Source organism: Loxodonta africana, chromosome 14 (genome assembly GCF_030014295.1).
Source record: "Loxodonta africana isolate mLoxAfr1 chromosome 14, mLoxAfr1.hap2, whole genome shotgun sequence".
Taxonomy (NCBI): domain Eukaryota; kingdom Metazoa; phylum Chordata; class Mammalia; order Proboscidea; family Elephantidae; genus Loxodonta; species Loxodonta africana.
Genome location: NC_087355.1, coordinates 49,764,159 through 49,785,926, shown reverse-complemented (window position 1 = coordinate 49,785,926; position 21,768 = coordinate 49,764,159). Strand labels below are relative to the sequence as shown.

Below are 21,768 nucleotides of genomic sequence, written 5' to 3'. Positions count from 1 at the left end.
TCTCACTCCCTGCATGAGTTAAACAAAACTCTTAGCGCTCATATTGATTTTTATTTAATTCAAGCACTACATAATGTATTTTATCCACTTCAAACTACACTTTAACTAAGCCACATCTCAATTTATTGAGGTTTTTATTACTTTCAATTTAGAGTTGCTAAGAATAAATATATTAAAGTAAGATAATTTACTTTCTATTTATCAAGAAAACCGGCTTTAAAAAAATATTTCAAAGAGATATACTTCGGTGAAGCACAGCAAACATCACTGAAATAATGAAAAAGTGGTTTTATCTACAAAAAAGCAAAACACATCCAAAAGAATGAGCTCTCTGATCTGATGCTTTCAGTATTACATGTCTATACTTAAAGTTACATTTGACAATATTTATAGTAACCCCTACGTGTTCTTAAAATAAGCCTTAACGAATGTATAGTATTACTTATCTACCCATTCAATTCTTTCATGTAATGGCTACTATTCATTTTGGATATTTTGGCTTTTTAAGATGCTGTTAAACATTTTCTATAGTAAATTATACCAAGTGTTTGTAATGAAATTTTTATCTTGGTCTAGTAAATGATAAATAAATCAGCATGTAACTGAGGAAATAGTTTTCACAAAATATCTATTAAAGATGATATACACATATCAAATGTGCCTGTAAATAAATACATGTCCCAAGGTATTTCTTTATAGATCAGAACACCAAAATTAGCTCAAATGTAACACCTTACATATATGCAAATAAAAACTGAAAAAGTGAAATCCATCTCTACACAACATAAATGACATGAGAAATGTGGATGAGATTGGACAAAATGAAATTTATTAAGAGGAATTAAGAATAATCCTTTGATAATGGTTTTATTTTACAGAGGAACTGGTTCTAAGATTAACTGAAATGTTTCTTTTAATTTTCTGTGTCAATAGGCAAGTTTTCTTGAAAATGTGAGCATCTGCATTATTAATTTCATTTTAAAAGATATATATGAAAGGAACATATTTTTATCAAAGGAAGCATTTTTAGATTTAAAAATCTCTTTAGATAAAGTAATATCTATTTTTCTATTATACTACTTTTCATAAATAACTAGAAAGCATACCCTGAAGAAATAAGCTTACTAATTAGGACAAGAAAGAAAGATATAATCCAAATAAACCAAATTAAAAATTGAAGAAATATTTCACTAGAAAATAACTTCATATATTTAAAACTTATTTCAAACATTTAAACAATTACTTCTTTCTTTCCATAAATCTAGTTGAATTTCAGAAAATAAAACCTCCAAATAAAAGCAACTCAATACTCAATTAAAATGACAACAGTTAAAATCAATTTCTTCCAAAATGCAGCTACTACTCAGCATCAAATATTCTAACAATATGTCATTGGTATACTTTTCTCAGTGGCTAGGAATACATATGAAACTGTTACTTAATAAATACTCTGGCCTTGATATTAACTTGCCAACTTTTTATCTTTTCCAAAAAAGGGGGGGGCGGGGGGGGACTTGTCCTGCAGTGTCTATATCAGTCTAGAACAGCATTTTACTTTAGCTCCAATACAGATTTATAGTTATTACCCAAACAAAAGTTATTATGACCACAAAAGATGCTACGAACTAACCCATTTCAGAGATAAAAGCAGATTTTTGGTATTTCAAATAAAGGCAACAGAACTTGAGGTATTTTTCTCAAACATTTTGTATAAAACAGGCTGGCATAAGAAAGATACGTTTGAAATTTTTCCCTCCTAAGATAATAAATTAAAATTAACATAAACCACACTTTAACATATAATACTTACCAGCACATGGGAAGTTTCAGAAGTTTACCATAAACAGCAGTGCTGACAGAGGGAATAATTGGTACAGGTAAACTGTAAGATCCCCTACAATCCAAAGAGGTCACTCCTGCCTGGAAACCAAATATCTGAAACAAAAAGAAAAGACCCAAATGTTCACAGAGACAACATTTTAATAAGCACGGGATGAAATACGTCAGTTTCAATTTGCTGTAGAACAGCTGCACATTAAATATGTTCCAATGTCTTTCCACTTTCCAAACGTTCAACATTTTGTTATTCAACTTGACATTACCTAAATCAGAATTAAGAGATTTAAATACACAATATTTGTTTCACATTCCTGAAAGATCACTGCTCATAATTTTATGACTACAAAAGCATTAACTACTAAAACAATCTTAAAAATGCATTTTGCTTTCAACTTGTATTATGCATACGCAAAGAGAATATCCAAATATATCCAAAAATGCTGCTTCTTTTCCCTTTCTTTTGTGAAAATTACTGTGGTGTTGAGGTTTTTACCCAAGCAAATTTGGTACATGGCATAAATTAGTCTTCGTATGTTTACACTTAAAATAAGCAGATCACACTAAAAAAATGTATAAGCATTCTCTTGAATTCAGAAACACCATAATTCCCTTAATAGGAAGAAACAATATAACATCACATTTTACACAAAACACTGCAGAGAACTAAATCTGGTACTTTTCTCCAGTATTTCAAATAAGAGAGAAGATACACATCTCATGCCAGAAACTGACACACAGGAATACAAAACAATGACTTATCGTTTTCCAATAACATGCAAAAGCAGTTGAACCGTAACACTTTCATCTTTAGTTACTATTTTTTATTCTTGGGTTAATAAAGTATTGAGTACCATATCTCTGTGGATTATTTAATATTAACTGTGAAGTTTTACCTTGAGACATGTTTTAAATTTCTTCATAACTAATTTTCAAAACAAAACACTTTTATTTAATGATGAAAAATTTTAATAATAAAAAATAATAAACTTTATTTATTGATCAATTTCCTAGAAAGTATTAAGCTACCTGTTTTCAAAAAGTTATTATCCCTCTCTCATTCATTAAACTGACAATGTCGAATCCTTTCTTCTAAAATCAGTTTTGGGAACAAAATAATATTTTGGAAATAACACATCATTAATTACATTTTCAGAGTAAGCATCATTTTCAAAGAAACTACCTATCTAATTAATATCAAGGAGAATGAAAAATGATGCATGTATTAATTCCGGTAAGTCCAGCTATTAACCAAGTGGCCAAGAGGTACAACGGAAAGAAAAAAAAAAGTATGTTCCTAGTATTTAAATGATCAATCTTAAAAAATTATTCAGATTCTTTTTTTTTTTGAAGACTCGTTCTGATCCGCACTATATGCAAATAACTGTGCTGGTACTGTTACAATTTCAGCATTTCATGTTTCCTCTGAAAGGCTCAGTATTTAACTAATTTTGAAATTTAATATCACTTAAAACAAAGCATGATTATCAAAACAATACTCAATCTTCAAATATTTCTAGAGTTAAACTAAAACTAGAGTTAAATATTTCTAGAGTTAAAACTAAAAACTCTCACAAAGCCACTTACTAATATTTTATAAAATACCCCAACAGTATCATTAATTGTACACAGTATTGAAATTGGCTGTAGAGGAGATCCCCTACTGGTTGTCTGTGGAACTTAACAAAGGTCTTTGAAGAAATTGCTTATTCTGTAATTTAAAAAAAAAGTTTCCACTATATTGACATGGGAATGGGGTCTATTTGACAAAGAAATTATCCCCTACATTTTGCCAAACTTTATTACATTTAAAGGGTCATAAATAAACAAACAAACAAAAAAAAAAAACCAAACCCACTGCCACTGAGTCAATCCTGACTCAAAGTGACCCTGTAGGGTTTCCAAGGCTATAAATCTTTACAGAAGCAGACTGGCACATCTTTCTCCCAAGGAGCAGCTGTTGAGTTCGAACTGCCGACCTTCAGTTAACAAACGAGCACTTTAACCTCTGCCCCTAAAGGATCATAGTATGCTATTATCAACTCTCTCCTTTAACTTACACCAATGATAGCACATTTACAATATCTACATAACCAAATACTTTAACAGCCCTTGACTAAAATTACATATATTACATCTAGGAAAAGGAGAGCCAACACAGTCTGAATTGAGATTTCTTCCAAAGATAGTTCACATATTCAAAAATGGAATAAAAGTTTTAAGCACTGCTAACTGGTGGTCTGAATCTATAAGAATTAATGAAACAGTAAGTGTAATTTCTCATAGAAATTTTAGGTGAAGAAAATGTCAACTTAATGCAAATAAGATGCAGGGTACCCTTGTGGGGGTAAAAAAACAAACAAACAAACCTGATGCCATCGAGTCGATTCTGACTCACAGCAACCCTACAGGACAGAGGAACACTGCCCCACAGGGTTTCCAAAGAGTGCCTGGTAGATCTTAACTGCCAACCTTTGGGTCAGTAGCCGTAGCCCTTAACCGCTATGCCACCAGGGTAGGATCATGCAAATAACGTGTATGGCCATCCTACCAGGCTTAAAATGAGCCATCCCAAAGGCAGACAGGGGGAACCTCACTACCACCAAGAAGAAGCGCCAGGAGTAGAGCACGTCCTTTGTACCCATGGTACCTAGGCTGAGAACCTCCTAGACCCAGGAGACAGAGAGAGCTGTAACTTCGAAGATGGCATGGAACAGTAAGAAGCGGCAGCACAGAAACGGCAGCAGCAAAACCAGGAAACAGGAAACCGGCACCAGGTTTCCTGGTAGAGCGGGGTATGCCTCCTGGCACTTGGCAGAGCTAGTCTCCCTGACCAACAGGGGGAGAGAGAGCTGAGCACCTTCAGGCTGACACATACTGGCAGAGTAGGGTGCCTTCAGGCACTTACTGGTGGAGCTAAGGGCTTTGTAACACTTAGAGGAGCAGGGCAGAGGTGAGGCTGAGAGGTCAAAGGACAGAGAGAGGCCTGCCTGCGGACACAGCTCAGAAGAAGGGCACAGCTGATCGAAGAGTTCTGAACTGTAATCTGTTACTTCCCTAATAAACTTCATAATTACGAGTATTGTCTGTGAGTTCTGTGTGGCCACTGCAATGAATTTCTCAAACCCAGGAGAGAAACAGAGTGGGAGGGGATGGTTGGTGTCAACTGGTAAAAAAGTTAGAGACAGGAGGTACGTCTAACCTCCGCCTCACAGGGATTAGCTTTGTGCCGACGTTGATGGTGATTCTCTCTCCTCCCCGTTATGAAGTCAGACAAGGAGGTAGGACAACACTGCTGACACATCATTTTTACAAACACATAATGCTACCTTATAAAAATTATTCAGTTAGAAAACAACAAAAATAAACACCTCACCAATATTTTACAACTTTACAACAAATGTTCTTGAATTAACAACTCAAGCAGAAGACACTTTAGCAGATTTAGAAACAAAAAAAATTATTAAAAACAAAAATTAGGATAAATTAGAATTTTCTGTTTTAAAAAGACAAAAGTATAAAAACCACACACCAACTGTAAATGACAATTGCTGTGGCCATTATCCGACATTCGGTATATTGTCAGCATTCTAAAAACACATCCCCTCTTCATTAAGGAAACAAACAAGCAAGCACTGCTTTCATGCCAAAAGTTAACCTATACATAATAACATATTGAAGTACATAAAAACTAAAGAAAAAGTGTTCATAACTACAATTCTGCAGAATAATAAACACGTTAGAAAGAAAATGTCTTCAGGGGAACAGAATGGACCCAGAACTATTCTATTAGAAATAATCACAGAACTGTAGAGCTAAAATTGCTCAGAGATTATTTAACTCAATACTCTCATTTTACATATGGGAAAAATGAAGTCCTAAGAGGTAAGCGACTTCTTCAAAAATCACATGCTGCAACAGCAATATTATGCTTCATTTCATTTTGCTCAACTATTAGGTCACAATTTCACCCTGACTTTTTCTTTCATTTCCTCCTTCATCTCTGCCCCTCTGTCTTAGTCATCTAGTGCTGCTATAACAGAAATACCACAAATGCATGGCTTTCACAAAGAGAAATTTATTTCTTCCCAGTAAAGTAGGCTAAAAGTCCAAATTCAGGGTGTCAGCTCTCGGGGAAGGCTTTCTCTCTCCATAGGCCGCCTTATCAGTCTTCCCTCAGATTAGGAGTTCCTCTGAGCACGGACCCTGGGTCCAAAGGATGAACTCTGCTCCAGGCATTGCTTTCTTGGTAGTATGAGGACCCCGTCCCTCTCTCACTTCTTTATGTCTCAAGAGATTGCCTCAAGACACAATCCAATCTTGTAGACTGAGTACTGCCTCACTAACACAACTGCAGCCCATTCCCCCTCATTAACATCAGAGAGGCAGGATTTACAACATACAGAAAAATCACACAATACCAGAAATCATGGCTGAGCCAAATTGATAACACACATTTTTGGGGGACATAATTCAATCCATGATACCCTCTCCTAAAAAGGTATGGTCAATTCTCCAAATATTTTTAAAAGGGGTAAAAAAAAAAAGCTATCTTTCTCACCATCCCTCAACCATCAGTAAAATTGTATTTTTCTCCTTTCATTAGCAAGCATCTTGAAAGAATAGCCTAGAGTCTCTTATTTTTTATCACTTATTCACTTCTAAATCCTTTAAATCTAGATTCCATTCACGTATCCACCAAAACAAAAAGAAACCACGGACTAATACTGATACTCTTGCTCTTCTCTTATGGAGGGAGTATTTCCTCATGATTTTTCCTCCAACAATTTAAACAAGGAAAACTATAAAAAAATAATAATAATAATGATTTTTCATCACCCAAATTTTTAAAATATGAACACTGTACCATATTTTTATGCAAATAACCAGCACCTTCTGCACTTGTTTGCCGGCCATATCCTCCCCGCCATGAGGTATTTTCAAAAGCATGCTATGCTAATATATATATATATATATATTTTTTTTTTTTTTTAACTGCAACATGTAGAGGAGGATCGGCATGGCAGAGCTTGTGAGGGTGACTTGTCGGGGGAGGGTGCCTTGTTGGGGGAGGGCTCGGCCAGCAAACAAACACAGAAGTGTGTGTTCGTTGCATAAAAAATAGAGTAATACTGTCACCAGTTTTTTAAATAAATAAAATCCTTGGAAATAAAAAACTCATAACTCAACAGTAAAATGACAAATATCCCATAAAAAAATGGACAAAAGACTGGGGACCATCGTCTACGGGGACATCTAGGTCAACTGGTATAACATAATTTATGAAGAAAATGTTCTACACATCCTACTTTGGTGAGCAGCATTTGGGATCTTAAAAGCTTTCAACCAGCCATCAAAAATACATCTATTGGTCCCAGCATGTTCGGAGCAAAGGAGAATGAAGAAAACCAAAGACACAAGGAAAATACTAGTCCAAAGTATGAACAGACCCCACGAACCAGAGCCTCTACCAGCCTGAGCCCAGAAGAACTAGAGGTGCCTGGCTACTACCACCAACTGCTCTGACAGAAATCACAATAGAGTGTCCCAGACAGAGAGGGAGAAAAATGTAGAACAAATTTCAAACTCACAAAAAAGACCAGACTTATGGGTTTGACAGAGACTAGAGAAACCCCTGAGACTGTGTAGCCTCCAGACACTCTGCTAACTCAGAACTGAAGCCACTCATGAAGTCCACCTTTCAACCAAAAATTAACCAAAAAACCAAACCCACTGCAGTCGAGTCAATTCCGACTCATAGCGACCCTAGATTAGACAGGCCTAAAAAACGAACAATAACATATCCGAGGAACATGCTTCTTAGTTCAATCAAATATATAAGACCAAATGGACAATATCTGCCTAAAAGCAAGTTAGAAGGCAAGAAGGGACAGGAAAACTGGATGAATGGACACAGGGAACCCAGGGTGGAAAGGCAGAGAATGTTGACACATTGTGGGGGTTGCAACCAATGTCACAAAACAATTTTTGTGTAAATTTTTGAATGAGAAACAAATTAGCACTGTAAACTTTCACCTAAAGCGTAATGAAAAAATTTTTTTAATGAGCAAAAGATGTGAATAGACATTTCTCTAGTGCAGACAAATGGCTAATGAGCACGTTAAAAAAAATGCTCAACGTCATGAGTCATTTGGGAAATAGAAATGGAAACCACAAGGAGACACCACTTTACACCTACTTAAATGGCTAAAATCAAAAAAACAACAAGAAGTGTTGGTGAGGATATGGAAAAAACCGCAACATTCACTGCTGGTTGGATTGTAAAATAGTACAATCCCTTTCAAAGAGTTTTAGCAATTTCTTACAATGTGAAACACTGAGTTACCATGACCCAGCAATTCCACTCCTAGGTATAAACCTAAGAGAAACAAAAACCTATGACCATGTGAAAATTTGTACACTAATGTTTACAGCTACAAAGAAACAGAAACAATCCAAATGTCCATCAACATTTTGTTATGAATGGATAAACAAAATGTAGTATACTCATACAAAGGAATATTATTATTCAGTCATTAAAAGGAATTAATGGCCCTAAGACACTCTACTGACATGGAAAGGAAGCCATTACCAGAGGCCACCTTCCAGCCAAACAGACAAGCCCATAAAATAAACACCCAAGAGGAAAGTACGCCTTAGAATAATCAATTATACGAGATCAAAAGGGCAATATTTGCCCAAAAGCAAAGACAAGAAGGCAGGAAAGGGGTAGAAATACAGGACGAAAGAAAATGAGGAAACCAAGGTGGAAATGAGGAGAGTGCTGACACACTGTGGGAAATGAAACCAAGGCAATAAAACACTTTATGTACAGTCTATCGAATGGGAATCTAATTTGCTCTGTAAACTTTTCACCTTACGCATTAAAAAAAAAGGAATTAAGTAATGATGTATGCTACAATATGGATGAACCTTGAAGACATTACGCTAAGTGTAACAAGCCAGTCACAAAAGACCATAGATTGTATGATTCCATTTATATGAAATGGCCAGAATAGGAAAAGCCAAAGAGACAAAAGTGGATTAGTGGTTGCCAGGGCCTAGGTTAACAGCAGTAAATGGGCAGTGATTGCTCATGTGTACAGGGTTTCTTTCTGGGGTGATAAAAATGTCCTGGATTGATGGTGACGGTTGTACAGTTCTGCTGAATATACAAAAATACTAAAAACCATCAGATTTTATCTCCAGAAAGTTGTTTTTAAAAAATTCTTACAATATGTCTAAAAGAGATATAAAAAAACAACAAACCAAACCAGTTGCTTTGGAGTTCGTTCCAACTCATGACAACATTATGTGTATGAAAGTAAAACTGTTTCACAGGGGTTTCAGTGGCTGTGTTCTTTCGGAAGTAGATTGCTAGGCCTTTCTTTTGAGGCACCTCTGGTTCAAACCGTCAACCTTTGAGCCAAGTGCTTAACCATTTGTTCCACCTAGGGAATCCTACAAAATAGCTGATATCAGCTTTAACTATAAACCTCTCATTAGCCCCACTAGCCCCCAAACACACCCCAACCACTAAATCCATTGCCATTAGTGCAGTTCTTATACCATTTGTTATACTTAAAAAGCTCTTTTATATCCATGAACCATCTATAGCATTATTTTAATTTACAAAAATTGTATCATACTGTGCATATCATTATGCTTTCTGGTAACCCACGAACCATTATGTTATTGAAAGATATCCACGGGGGCACTTAAAGGCCTCTAGTTATATGTATCTCCTTGCATACATATGTAAAATTTCTCTAGGACAGGGGTCAGCAAACTACAGCTCACAGACTAAATCCCACTCACTGCCTGTTTTTGTACTGCTAAGAGTAAAGAAAAAATTATTCTTAGCTCATAAAATTATGAGCTGAAAATAATTTTTATATATGAACATTCATAGTCCCTTTTAAGACAGGAAACATTAGCTTAGAACCCCAATTCGGTTAAATGTCATCCCAAGCGGAAAAAATCCATTATTCACATTAGGACTCTATCACAAAAAATTGTTAAATTTCATCAAATCAAACTTGGTGGAAATTTGTTCTCTCTTATAATATAAATACCTATATAATATCCTCGATTTTGCCTCTTGGCCCCCAAAGCCTAAAATACTTACGATCTGACCCTTCAGAGAAAAAGCTTGTTGACCTGTGCTCTAGGGTAAAATATACTGAAAATTGCAAAGTACTCTCCAAAATGACAATACCAATTTATACACCCACCAGCCACATATGAAATCACCCTTTCCCCCAAAATCCCCATTGAATACTGCTTATTTGAGATCAAAAATTATCAAACCCAAAGAATTCAAAGGGTTTTTATTCTACTATAACCTTCTTGATCTCTCCAAAGCACCCACCATAGCTGATCCTTATGAATAGCAAGATCTTAAATTTATATACCATCCTACAGTTTATAGTATTTCTACAGTTTATATGGTGTTTTTCAATAACTTATTTTCTACATATGCTTCAAATTTCAGATGCTTTGCAACGTCTTACCTACTCAATGCCATACATATTCAAGGGATGGGTCTGCCAGATAAATAAAGAGGACTTGATATGGCATAAGTTTCAACTGTATGTTTTCTTCATAAATCCATGCTAACTTTCTCAATTGAAAATTGTTATTACATGAAGTGAAAACTATATACAATTTAATCATAGTCAAAATGGTCAAACTTAAGTATACAAAATTAAAACTAAAGGATTTGCTTGAGTACTTAGTTTTAAAAAATTTAGCCTCTAAAATGCCGAACACACATGAAACAGATATTGAAATTCTCTCCTGTAATACTCTAACACTACAATACTGAAAATTAAACTCTGAAAACTTCCTCAAATGTTACTGAAATCATCCCAACTAACATAACCTTTCTAGCAAATACGCACTTTGAGCCAGCTCCAAATAGTAATATAAACTGTCTACCAAATTGAAAAGTATTCAAAGGCAGCAGGCCACTGCATAAGCATTAAAGGCAGTAAGAGATTCCAAACTCTAGGCTTTGTTTTAAAAAAATACCCAATATTCATAACATCAATGAAAGGTTTTTCTACATATATTATCTTATGACAACTATAAACACCTTACCTTCTGGGACATTCAACTTAACAACTGTAGCTGTGGTCAACACTGACCAAAATGCAAAAGATAACTAGGCAGCAAAAGTCCTTTTCCCAAAAAAATAATTTTATATGGACTAAACAGTAACCATTATGCTAGAAATTTAAGTGAGCTTTTAACCTATGAACAAACAGAGGAGGTGAACAAATATGCCAATAACTTTTATATAAGTATAGATGGTGACCATTTACCTTGACAATGGGACACGCCTTATTCATTTAAATGCTCAGTATCTGCATTATGGAAAGAACTTAATATTTACCAAATGATTGAGCCCTCTATAACTAGAATACCTTAAAGAAAATTATCTGTACTGAGATGCATTAGCTATTATTTAAAAAAAAAAAAAGGTCGAACTTGGCCAACCATCCAATAATTCACTTTACATAACTTGGTTTAATGTAGTAAGATTTCTCCCTTTGTGAAAAGAAATTAACATGAATTTAATAAAAGTGACTAAAAAAACACAAATGTGTTAAACCCTTTCATAAAACATTATATCTCACATAAATGTCCTGTTCAAAAAAGTCATGTCTTTTAAAGTGTCCGTATTAAAACTCTTTCACACTACTTATATCATCTCTAGAAATTCTACAAAAACTACTTCAAAAATTATTTTAAAAAAAATTATAATTACCATTAATTTGCAAGCATAAAGCTACTAACCACAAATAACTTAAGAAATATGTTTTAAAATCAGTATATTTTTATTTTACTTTCATGATACTGAATAATGAAAAAGCTACTTAAAATTTTATTTAAATCTCATCTTATGGGGCACTGTGTTGTTGTTAGGTGCCGTCAAGTCAGTTCCAACTCACAGCAACTCTATGCACAACAGAATGAAACAGCGCCCGGTCCCGTACCATGCTCAAAAACATTGTTATGCTTGAACCCATTGTTGCAGCCACTGTGACAATTCACCTCGTTGAGGGTCTTCCCCCTCTTCCACTGACGCTGTACTTTACCAAGCATGATGTCCTTCTTCAGGGACTGATCCCGCCTGACAACACGTCCAAAGTATGCAGGATGCAGCCTCATCATCCTTGCTTCTAAGGATCATTCTGGTTGTACTTTTTCCAAGACAGGTTTTCTCGTTCTTTTGGCAGTCCATGGTATATTCAATAATTCTTCGGCAACACAATTCAAAGGCGTCAATCCTTCTTCGGTCTTCCTTATTCATTGCCCAGCTTTTAAATGCATATGATGCAACTGAAAATACCATGGCTTGGGTCAGGATCATCTTAGTCTTCAAGGTGAATCTTTGCTTTTCAACACTTTAAAGAGGTCTTTTGCAGCACATCTGCCCGATGCAATGCGTCTTTTGATTCCTTAACTGCTGCTTCCATGGGTGTTGACTGTGGATCCAAGTAAAATGAAATCCTTGACAACGTCAATCTTTTCTCCGTTTATCATGATGTTGCTTATTAGTACAGTTGTAAAGCTTTTGTTCTCTGAAGGCTGTGGTCTTTGATCTCCATCTGTAAGTGCTTGAAGTTCTCCTCACTTTCAGGAGGCAAGGTTATGTCATCTGCATAACGTAGGTTGTTAATGAGTCTTCCTCCAATCCTGATGCTTGTTCTTCAGATAGTCCAGCTTCTTGAATTCTTTGCTCAGCATACAGAAAGGTGAAAGGATACAAGGGATACAACTCTGACGCACATCTTTCCTGACATTAAACCGTTCACTATCCCCTTTTTCTGTCCAAACAACTGTCTCTGGATCTATGTACAGGTTCCTCATGAGCATGATTAAGTGTTCTGGAATTCCCATTCTTCACAATGTTATCCATAATTTGTTACGATCCACACAGTCGAATGCCTTTGCACAGTCAATAACACAGGTAAACATCCTTCTGGTACTCTCTGCTTTCAGCCAGGATCCATCTAACATCAGCAAAGATATCCCTGGTTCCGCATCGTCTTCAAAATCCAGCCTGAATTTCTGGCAGTTCCCTGTCAATACACTGCTGCAGCTGCTTTTGAATGATCTTCAACAAAATTTTGCTTGCGTGTGATATTAACGATATTGTTCCATAATTTCCGCATTCAGTTGGATCACCTTTCTTAGGAATAGGAATAAATATGGATCTCTTCCAATTGGTTGACCAGGGAGCTGTCTTCCATATCTCTCAGCATAGAGGAGTGAGCGCTTCCAGTGCTGCATCTGTTTGTTGAAACATCTCAATTGATACTCGGTCAATTCCTGGAGTCTTGTTTTTCGCCAATGCCTTCAGTGCAGCTTGGACTTCTTCCTTCGGTATCATCGGTGCCTGATCATACGCTGCCTCTTCAAATGGTTGAACGTCAACTGATTCTTTTAGGTACAATGACTCCATGCATTCCTTCCATCATCTTTTGATGCTTCCTGCATCATTTAGTATTTTCCCCATAGAATCCTTCACTGTTGCAACTCGAGGCTTGAATTTTTTTTCTTCAGTTCTTTCAGCTTGAGAAACACCGAGCGTGTTCTTTCCTTTTGTTTTTCTACCTCCAGCTCTTTGTACATGTCATTATAATACTTAGTCTTCTTGAGCCACCCTTTGAAATCTTCTGTTCAGTTTTTACTTTATCATTTCTTCCTTTTGCTTTAGCTGCTTGACGTTCGAGAGCAAGTTTCAGAGTCTCTTCTGACATCCATCTTAGTCTTTTCTTTCTTCCCTGTCTTTTCAATGACCTCTAGCTTTCTCCATGTATGGTCTCCTTGATGTCATTCCACAACTCCTCTGGTCTTCAGTCATTACTGTTTGTCATGGATTGAATTATGTCCCCCCAACATGTTTCAACTTGGTTAGGCCATGATTCCCAGTATTCTATGGTTGTTCTTCATTTTGTGATTATAATTTTATGTTAAAAAGATTAGGTTGGGATTGTAACTCCACCCTTATCCAGGTCACAGCCCTGATCTAATAATGTAAAGGGAGTTTCCCTGGGATGTTGCCTGCACCACCTTTTATCTCTCAATAGATAAATAGGAAAGGGAAGCAAGCAGAGAGTTGGGGATCTCATACCACCAAGAAAGCAGTGCTAGAAGAAGACTGCATCCTTTGGACTCAGGGTTCCTGCACAGAAAAGCTCTTAGTCTGGGGAAAGATTGATGAGAGGGCCGACAGAGAGAGAAAGCCTTCCCCTGGAGCTGACGCCCTGAATTTGGACTTTTAGCCTATTTTACTGTGAGAAAATAAACTTCTCTTTGTTAAAGCCATCTACTTGTCATATTTCTGTTACAGCAGCACTAGGTGACTAAGTGTTCAACGTGTCAGATCTATTCTTGAGATGATCTCTACATTCAAGTGGGATATAATCAAGGTCGTATTTTGGCTCTCGTGGACTTGCTCTGATTTTCTTCAGTTTCAGCTTGAGATTGCATTTAGTAATTGATGGCCTGTTCCACAGTCGGGCCCTGGCCTTGTTCTGACTGATGATACTGAGCTTTTCCATCGTCTCTTTCCACAGATGCAGCTGATTTGATTTCTGTGTGTTCCATCTGGTGAAGTCCATGTGTATAGTCGCCGTTTATATTGGTGAAAAAAGTTATTTGCGATGAAGAAGTCATTGGTCTTGCAAAATTCTATCATTCCATCTCCAGCATTGTATCTATCACCACGGCCATATTTTCCAACTACCAATTCTTCTTTGTCTCCAACTTTCACATTCCAATCCCCAGTAATTTTCAATGTATCCTGATTGCATGTTCGATCAATTTCAGATGGCAGAAGCTGATAAAAATCTTTGATTTCTTCATCTTTGGCCTTAGTGGCTATGGGGTATTATTTCTGTGAAATTATAACCTTAAGAAAAAGGAAACTTATTTAAAGCTACTAAAACCAATCAGATACTTTTAAAAAAATCACTTTTCTTACCTTAAGGTAGCAGTGTGCATAGCAATAATGAAGCAGATTATCAGAAGGCTGAGTAAGGCTGCTGACCACATGTACCAGCTGTTCTGCATACATTGGCACTGAATATTCCAGATTAATTTTATCCACCAATATCTGAATGGATGGCAAAGGCCGAAGAGGCTGGAAGTTTGTAGTATTCATGAAGTTACTCAAGTTCTGAAAAATAACAGTGTTCACTTTATATTTCAGAAGTAGACCAGTGATTAATGAACAACGCCCTCTGTGCAAGTTTTACACTTGCACAATTTGCAGTAATATCAAATCAGTCTAGAAATAATGCCTTTTTAAAGAACACTCCTACCATAACCAAATAGAAATATCTTTTATATATTTTTGAGTATGTCTCAGATTTCAAAGAACATATATTTATTGCAAAAGTATCTTTGGCCTTTTAGCTAAACCTTTTTTTGTTTTTCTATCAACGAGAATCATATCACTAAGTGCCTCAGTATCTTAAAGGTGGTTTCTTAAACTCAATTATTCCAAAAGACTTCCCAGATACCTCAGAGCCAGCACCTTTTCTTTCCCTTTATTTACATTTAGATAATTAACTAAGGGACTAAGTGAGCTACTCCAGACAGTGTCAAAGACACAACAAAGTTTGTAACAGAGAAACATTTCTGATCCATATCGTATCTACTAATAATTCACATACTAAAGATTTCCTAAGAATCTCAAGATGGTACAGTGAGATCAATTACTTTTGTGTGTGGCCTTTGTAGCCATGGTATTGTAACTCACACCCAGGTGATTATGTGACAGGGTAATTGTGGCCTACCATGGGAATTGGTCAGTTCTGCTTTAAAAGAGAACCAATTCCAGAGCAGAGAGGAGGAGTCCACCACCACCAAGGGAGGAGACAGCCAGCCACAGGAGACAACACAGTGGACTTCCCGGCCCCCAGAGATAGAAAGCTGAGTGCTTTGGGCAGAGACTGAGGGCCAGGGACAGGTGTGCCTGCAAACACACCTGGGAAGAAGCTACCCTTATGGAAGAACTGTGTTCTGAGTGTTCCTGGGCCTGAACTGTAACTGTTACTTCCTTAATGAACCCCACAATTGTGAATATGGTCTGTGAGTTCTGTGTAGTCACTGCAATAAATTATCAAACACAGTAGAGGGTGCTGTGGGAGGGACAGTTTGTGTCAGAGCTGGTGGCTATGACAGAGAGAGAGGGCACGTCTGACCTCCACCTCATAGGAATCAGCTTTGGGCTAATCATGCTTCTCTTTCCCCCTTGTGGGCCTGGAAGGAGGTCAGACACCTCCTGCAAGCTGTTTTTTACAGATGGATTTTGGTATTATCAGTGTCACAGAACCTTTCTAAGTTCCAAATAAATGCAGGTAAGTCTCAGGAAAGTCTGCAGTTCGAATTCACCAGCCGCTCCTTTGGAAATCCTATGGTACAGTTCTACTCTGTCCTATAGGGTAGCTATGAGTCGGAATTGATTCAACAGCAACAGGTTCTACTTCACTACGCTTGATGTCCTTCTCCAAAGACAGAAAATGCTACATAATACTTCTCCAGTCCGAAAAGCTAACAGTGCCATTATTGAGAGAAACACTGAACCTAAAATTTGCTAAACTGAACATACAATCCTTTTTCTTTAATTCATTATTGATAATAATAATTTTAAAGCCACCATTTATTAACTGCTTTTTTTTTTTAAATATTTTATTTTTTAGGTGAAAGTTTACATAGCAAATTGAGTTCCCGTTTAACATTTTTTATACAATTTGTTCCATGACATTGGTTACTTTTTTCATAATATGTCAACATTGTCATTATTTCCATTCTTTCTGTACTGTTTCCATTAATCTAGCTTCCCTTCCCTGCCCTTCTTTAGCTTGTCATCTTTGTTTTAGGGTAAATGTTGACTGTTTGGTCTCCTATAGTTGATTATTTAAGGGAGCACAGTATTCACAGATGATATTGTTATTTTCTAAGCTAATCTATTGTTTGGATGAAGGGTGACCACTGGCAGTAGCCTCAGTTCCAAGTTCAAAGAATATTTTAGGGCCTGAGTTAGTCTCAGGGATTCCTCTAGTCTCTGTCAGTCCAGTAATCCTGGCCTTTTTTAGGAATTTGAGTTTTGTTCACATTTTTCTCCCTTTCTTTTGTGGGCCTTCTGTTGTGTTCCTGGTGAAAAGGGTCGGCATTGGCAGTCTGGCACCATCTAGTTCTTCTGGTCTCAGGCTAGATGAGGCTGTGGTTTATATACGCCATTAGTCCTGTGGACTAGTTTCTTCTGTGAGTTTTTTATTTCTTTCATTCTCTTTTGTTCCAGACGAGTAGAGACCAATTGTATCTTAGATGGCCGCTCACAAGCTTTTGGGACCCCAGACGCTATTCACCAAACTAGGATGTAGAACATTATCTTTACCCCATAAGGCTTTCTAGGCTGTGATCTTTACGGGAGCAGACCTCCAGATCCTTCTCCAGCGGAGACACTGGGTGGATTCAAACCACCAACCTTTCAGTCAGCAGCAAGTGCTTAACCATTGCGTCATGAGGGCTCCTTTTGTGGAAGATGCTAGCTTCTGTATATCCAGTAATTTATTTATTCATTCTCCTCTTGTTGGTCGGTTAGGCCATTTTCAAATTTTCATTATTATAAATAACATTTTAGTGAGCATCCGAATGTATAAATATTTATGTTCCTCTCTATTTTATTAGAATTGCTGCCTATGTATCAGAGTGTGAACACTTTTTTTAAGTTATGATTTTAAAAAGAAAGGCAAAATAGATGCATAATGCATCAGCCACACTGAATTTCTGAACCTCCTGAAACACAGTGATAATAAGATACTAAGAGTGTGAGCTCTCAGTAGTGAAAGTTTTGTTCATTTTCCTACTCCCTTTGCATTCCATGATCTCTGTCCTCAATAACTGTTAGTTGAATGAATGAGTAAATGAATAAATATTTGCTTTGAACAGGAGTTAGTCGAATCTATACCTCTTTCAGAGAGAAATGTACCTGAATTAGCTACAGGAAACCCTGGTCGATGGCAACGGATTTGGTTTGGTTTCTTTTATGCACCATATGGAAACCTTGGTGGCATAGTGGTTAAGAGCTACGACTGCTAACCAAAGGTTGGCAGTTCAAATCCACCAGGTGCTCCTTGGAAACTCTATGGAATGGTTCTACTCTGTCCTACAGGGTCAGAATTGACTTGATGGCAATGGGTTTGTTTGTTTGTTTATGTACCATATATAAGAAAACCTGGTGGTACAGTGGTTAAGCGCCAGCTTGGCTGCTAACTGAAAGGTTGGCGGTCTGAACTCATCAACTGCTCCACAGGAGAAAGATGTAGCAGTCTGCTTCCGTAAAGATCACAGCCTTGGAGACTCCACAGAGCAGTTCTTCTCTGCCCCATGGGGTCACCATGAATAGGAATTAACTCCGAGGCAATGAGTTTGGTGGTTTTGTTTGTTTTTTTAATTAATTTTTATTAAGCTTCAAGTGAACATTTACCATTCCAATCAGTCTGTCACATGTAAGTTTACATACATCTTACTCCCTTCTCCCACTTGCTCTCCCCCTATTGAGTCAGCCCTTTCAGTCTCTCATTTCGTGCCAGTTTTGCCGTCTTCCCTCTCTCTCTATCTTCCCATCCCCCCTCCAGTCAAGAGTTGCCAACACACTCTCCAGTGTCCACCTGATTTAATTAGCTCACTCTTCATCAGCCTCTCTCTCCCCGCCGCTGACCAGTCCTTTTCATGCCTGATGAGTTGTCTTCGGGGATGGTTCCTTGTCCTGTGCCATCAGAGGGTCTGAGGAGCATTGCCTCCGGGACTCCTCTGGTCGCAGTCATACCATTAAGTATGATCTTTTTATGAGAATTTGGGGTCTGTATCCCATTGGTCTCCTGCTCCCTCAAGAGTTGTCTGTTGTGCTCCCTGACAGGGCAGACATCGATTGTGGCCGGGCACCAACTAGTTCTTCTGGTCTCAGGGTAATGTAGGTCTCTGGTTCATGTGGCCCTTTCTGTCTCTTGGGTTCTTAGTTGTCGTGTGACCTTGGTGTTCTTCCTTTGCCTTTGCTCCAGGTAGGTTAACTGCTTTTTTAAAATATTTTATTGAGTTTTAGGGGAAAGGTTACACAATAATTTAGACTCCCATTCAGCAATTCAAACACAAATTGTTCTGTGACATTGGTTACGATCCCAGCAATGCGTCAGCACCCTCACCATTTCCACCCTACCTGCCCCATACTGAAGCCTGGTGGCACAGTGGTTAAGAGTTTCGCCCCTAACCAGAAGGTTGGCAGTCCGAATCCACCACCTGCTCTTTGAAACCCCATGGAGCAGTTCTATTCTGTCCTATAGAGTTGCTATAGGGTCACTATGAGTTGGAATCGACTTGAGAGCAAATGGTTTTTTGGTTGTCCCATCCTAATCACCTTGCTTTTTAAAGCCACTTGAGTATAAGATACAGAAAAGCACACAAATCTTAAGCGTAGAGCTCAATGAATTTTTACATTTGTAATCACCAATCAGATCAAGACATTAAACATTTTCAGCACCCTAGATGGCTATCCTATGTCCCTTTCCAGGTAATATCCAATCCCCATACCAGAGGTAGCCAATATTTTCACTCCAATCACCGTAAATTAGTTTTGTCTATTCTTGAACTTCATTAGAAATGGAATCATATAATACAAAGTCTTAGGTCTGGCTTCTTTCACTCAATATAACACCTGTGAGAATTATCTATTTTGCTCATTCTTGGAGTTGACACTATTATCATCATGAAATGGCCCCATTTTTTTCTAATTATACTGCTTGCCTTAAACTATACTTTTTCTGGTATTAAAATAGCGGTATTACCTTTGATTAGTATTTAAATAGTATTATCTTCTTGTACCCTTTCACTTATAATTTTGTGTCCATACTGTTTTTAGTTCCAGAATTTCACCTGATTCTTTTTTATGGATTCCAGGTCTTTTCTGAAATCTTCCATCTTTTTTGTCTTTTTTCTTGAACTTATTAGTCATAGTTATTTTAAAGCCCATGTCTAGTAACTCCAATACCTGAATCACCTCTATTTCTATGTTTTCCCCTCTGGGTTCAAGTCAATCGGTTCTATTGTTAGTATACCTTATCATTTTTTAATATCAGTGATTCCTGTTTATCAAAGATTCCTTTAATGTACCACTACTCAGTTACAAATCAACAGTTTTATTCTTCAGTTGAATGAGACAGTTACTGTACAAATAAAATATTTTGTGAAACAAAACCAAAAAAAAAGCCATTTTCTTTCTCTAATTTCTATTTAGTTCTATAGTTTCTCATTTGTTTACAACCACTCATGCTCCTTCCTCCTCCACATCTCCATCCCAGGAAAGCTCATCTCTCTAGAGACTTGTCATGTGACTGAACTTAAGGTTCCACAAAGGCATAAATATCTACAAATTCCTATTCATTGACTAAGTGTTCCTTTTAAAGTTCTTCTCTCTGATTTACCTATCTCTTATTTTTTTATTAGACAGCTAATATTGCAGATAAAAATTATAGAGGCACTGAGTTATGTTATCTTCTTTCAAAGTGGGTTAACTATTCTTTTCTTTTGGTGAGCAGACAGAATACAAGCAGATAAAGTTGGTCCTACGGATTTAGGGTTTCTTTGGACTAATTTTTTAATTTTGTCCTTACTCTGAGGGTGTGGCCCTTATAAGGTTCAAACCAGGTACTAAGTTGACAGACCATGAACTCTAAATGTTGACACCCAACACCATGCAAATGGTGAAATTTCTACTGTGTTCTTTAACCTGTTTTCTCTTGGGTTTCTAGGAGGCTTATATCACATATGAGCAGCTTAGGGGTTAGCCAACAGTTTGAAGGGAATTTTATGCAGATTTTGGGGGCTCCCTTCTTAGCAAGGCCTCCTTTCTGGCATTTTCTTCCTCAATTTCCAACAGTTCTGCCACAAAGAACTTTAACCTCTCACTCCTCAGCCCAGTTTAAGAATGTCGCTTTCTGCTTAAGATCTCTTTCTCATCACCTCAGGAAGCTTAAAGCACAGCAGTAAATGTAGAGCTTCCTTCATGCACTACTTTTTTTTTTTTTTTTTTTTAATTTTTATTGTGCTTTAAGTTAAAGCTTACAAATCAAGTCAGTCTCTCATACAAAAATTTGTATACACCTTCCTAAACAGTCCTAATTGCTCTCCGCCTAATGAGATATCCCATTTCTTCCCTCCACTCTCTCTTTTCATGTCCATTCCACCAGCTTCTAACCCCCTCTACCCTCTCATCTCCCCTCCTGATAGGAGATGCCAACATAGTCTCAAGTGTCTACTTGATCCAAGTTCATTCTTCACCAGCATCTTTTTCTATCCCATTGTCGAGTCCAAACCCTGTCTGAAGAGTTGGCTTTGGGTATGGTCACTGTCCTAGGCTAACATAAGGTCTGGAGGCCATGACCTCTGGGGTCCCTCTCGTCTCAGTCAGACCATTAAGTCTGGTCTTTTTACGAGAATGTGGGATCTGCATCCCACTGCTCTCCTGCTCCCTCAGGGGTTCTGTGTTGTGTTCCCTGTCAGGGCAATCATCCATTGTAGCTGGGCACCATCTAGTTCTTCAGGTCTCAGGATGATGCAGTCTCTGGCTTATGTGGCCCTTTCTGTCTCTTGGGCTAGTAATTACCTTGTGTCCTTGGTGTTCTTCATTCTCCTTTGGTCCAGGTGGGTTGAAACCAATTGATGCATCTTAGATGGCAGCTTGCTAGCATTTAAGACCCCAGACGCCACTCTTCAAAGTGGGATGCAGAATGTTTTAATAGATTTTATTATGCCAATTGACTTAGACGTTCCCTGAAACCATGGTCCCCAAACCCTGCCCCTGCTATGCTGGCCTTCAAAGAATTCAGTTTATTCAGGAAACTGCTTTGCTTTTCG

At 37.4% G+C, this 21,768-nt stretch overlaps 1 protein-coding gene across 29 annotated transcripts in view; it reads right to left on the bottom strand.

Annotated features, from left to right (window-relative positions):
* Nucleotides 1-21,768, bottom strand: part of VPS13B (vacuolar protein sorting 13 homolog B) — a 916,907-nt gene that overhangs the window by 778,184 nt on the left and 116,955 nt on the right. For 28 of the 29 annotated variants that reach the window (XR_010317809.1, XR_010317810.1, XR_010317811.1 and 25 more), the window contains exons 14-15: nucleotides 14,834-15,028; nucleotides 1,811-1,935 (exon numbers count right to left, since the gene is read on the bottom strand). Coding sequence is in view for 25 of the 29 variants with exons in the window: in XM_064267936.1 (XP_064124006.1) it covers nucleotides 1,811-1,935; nucleotides 14,834-15,028 (320 nt within the window). In the remaining 4 variants the exon portion in view is untranslated. Of the gene's footprint in view, nucleotides 1-1,810; nucleotides 1,936-14,833; nucleotides 15,029-21,768 lie in introns of those variants that run through there. The other variant, XM_064267943.1, reaches the window with a different exon arrangement.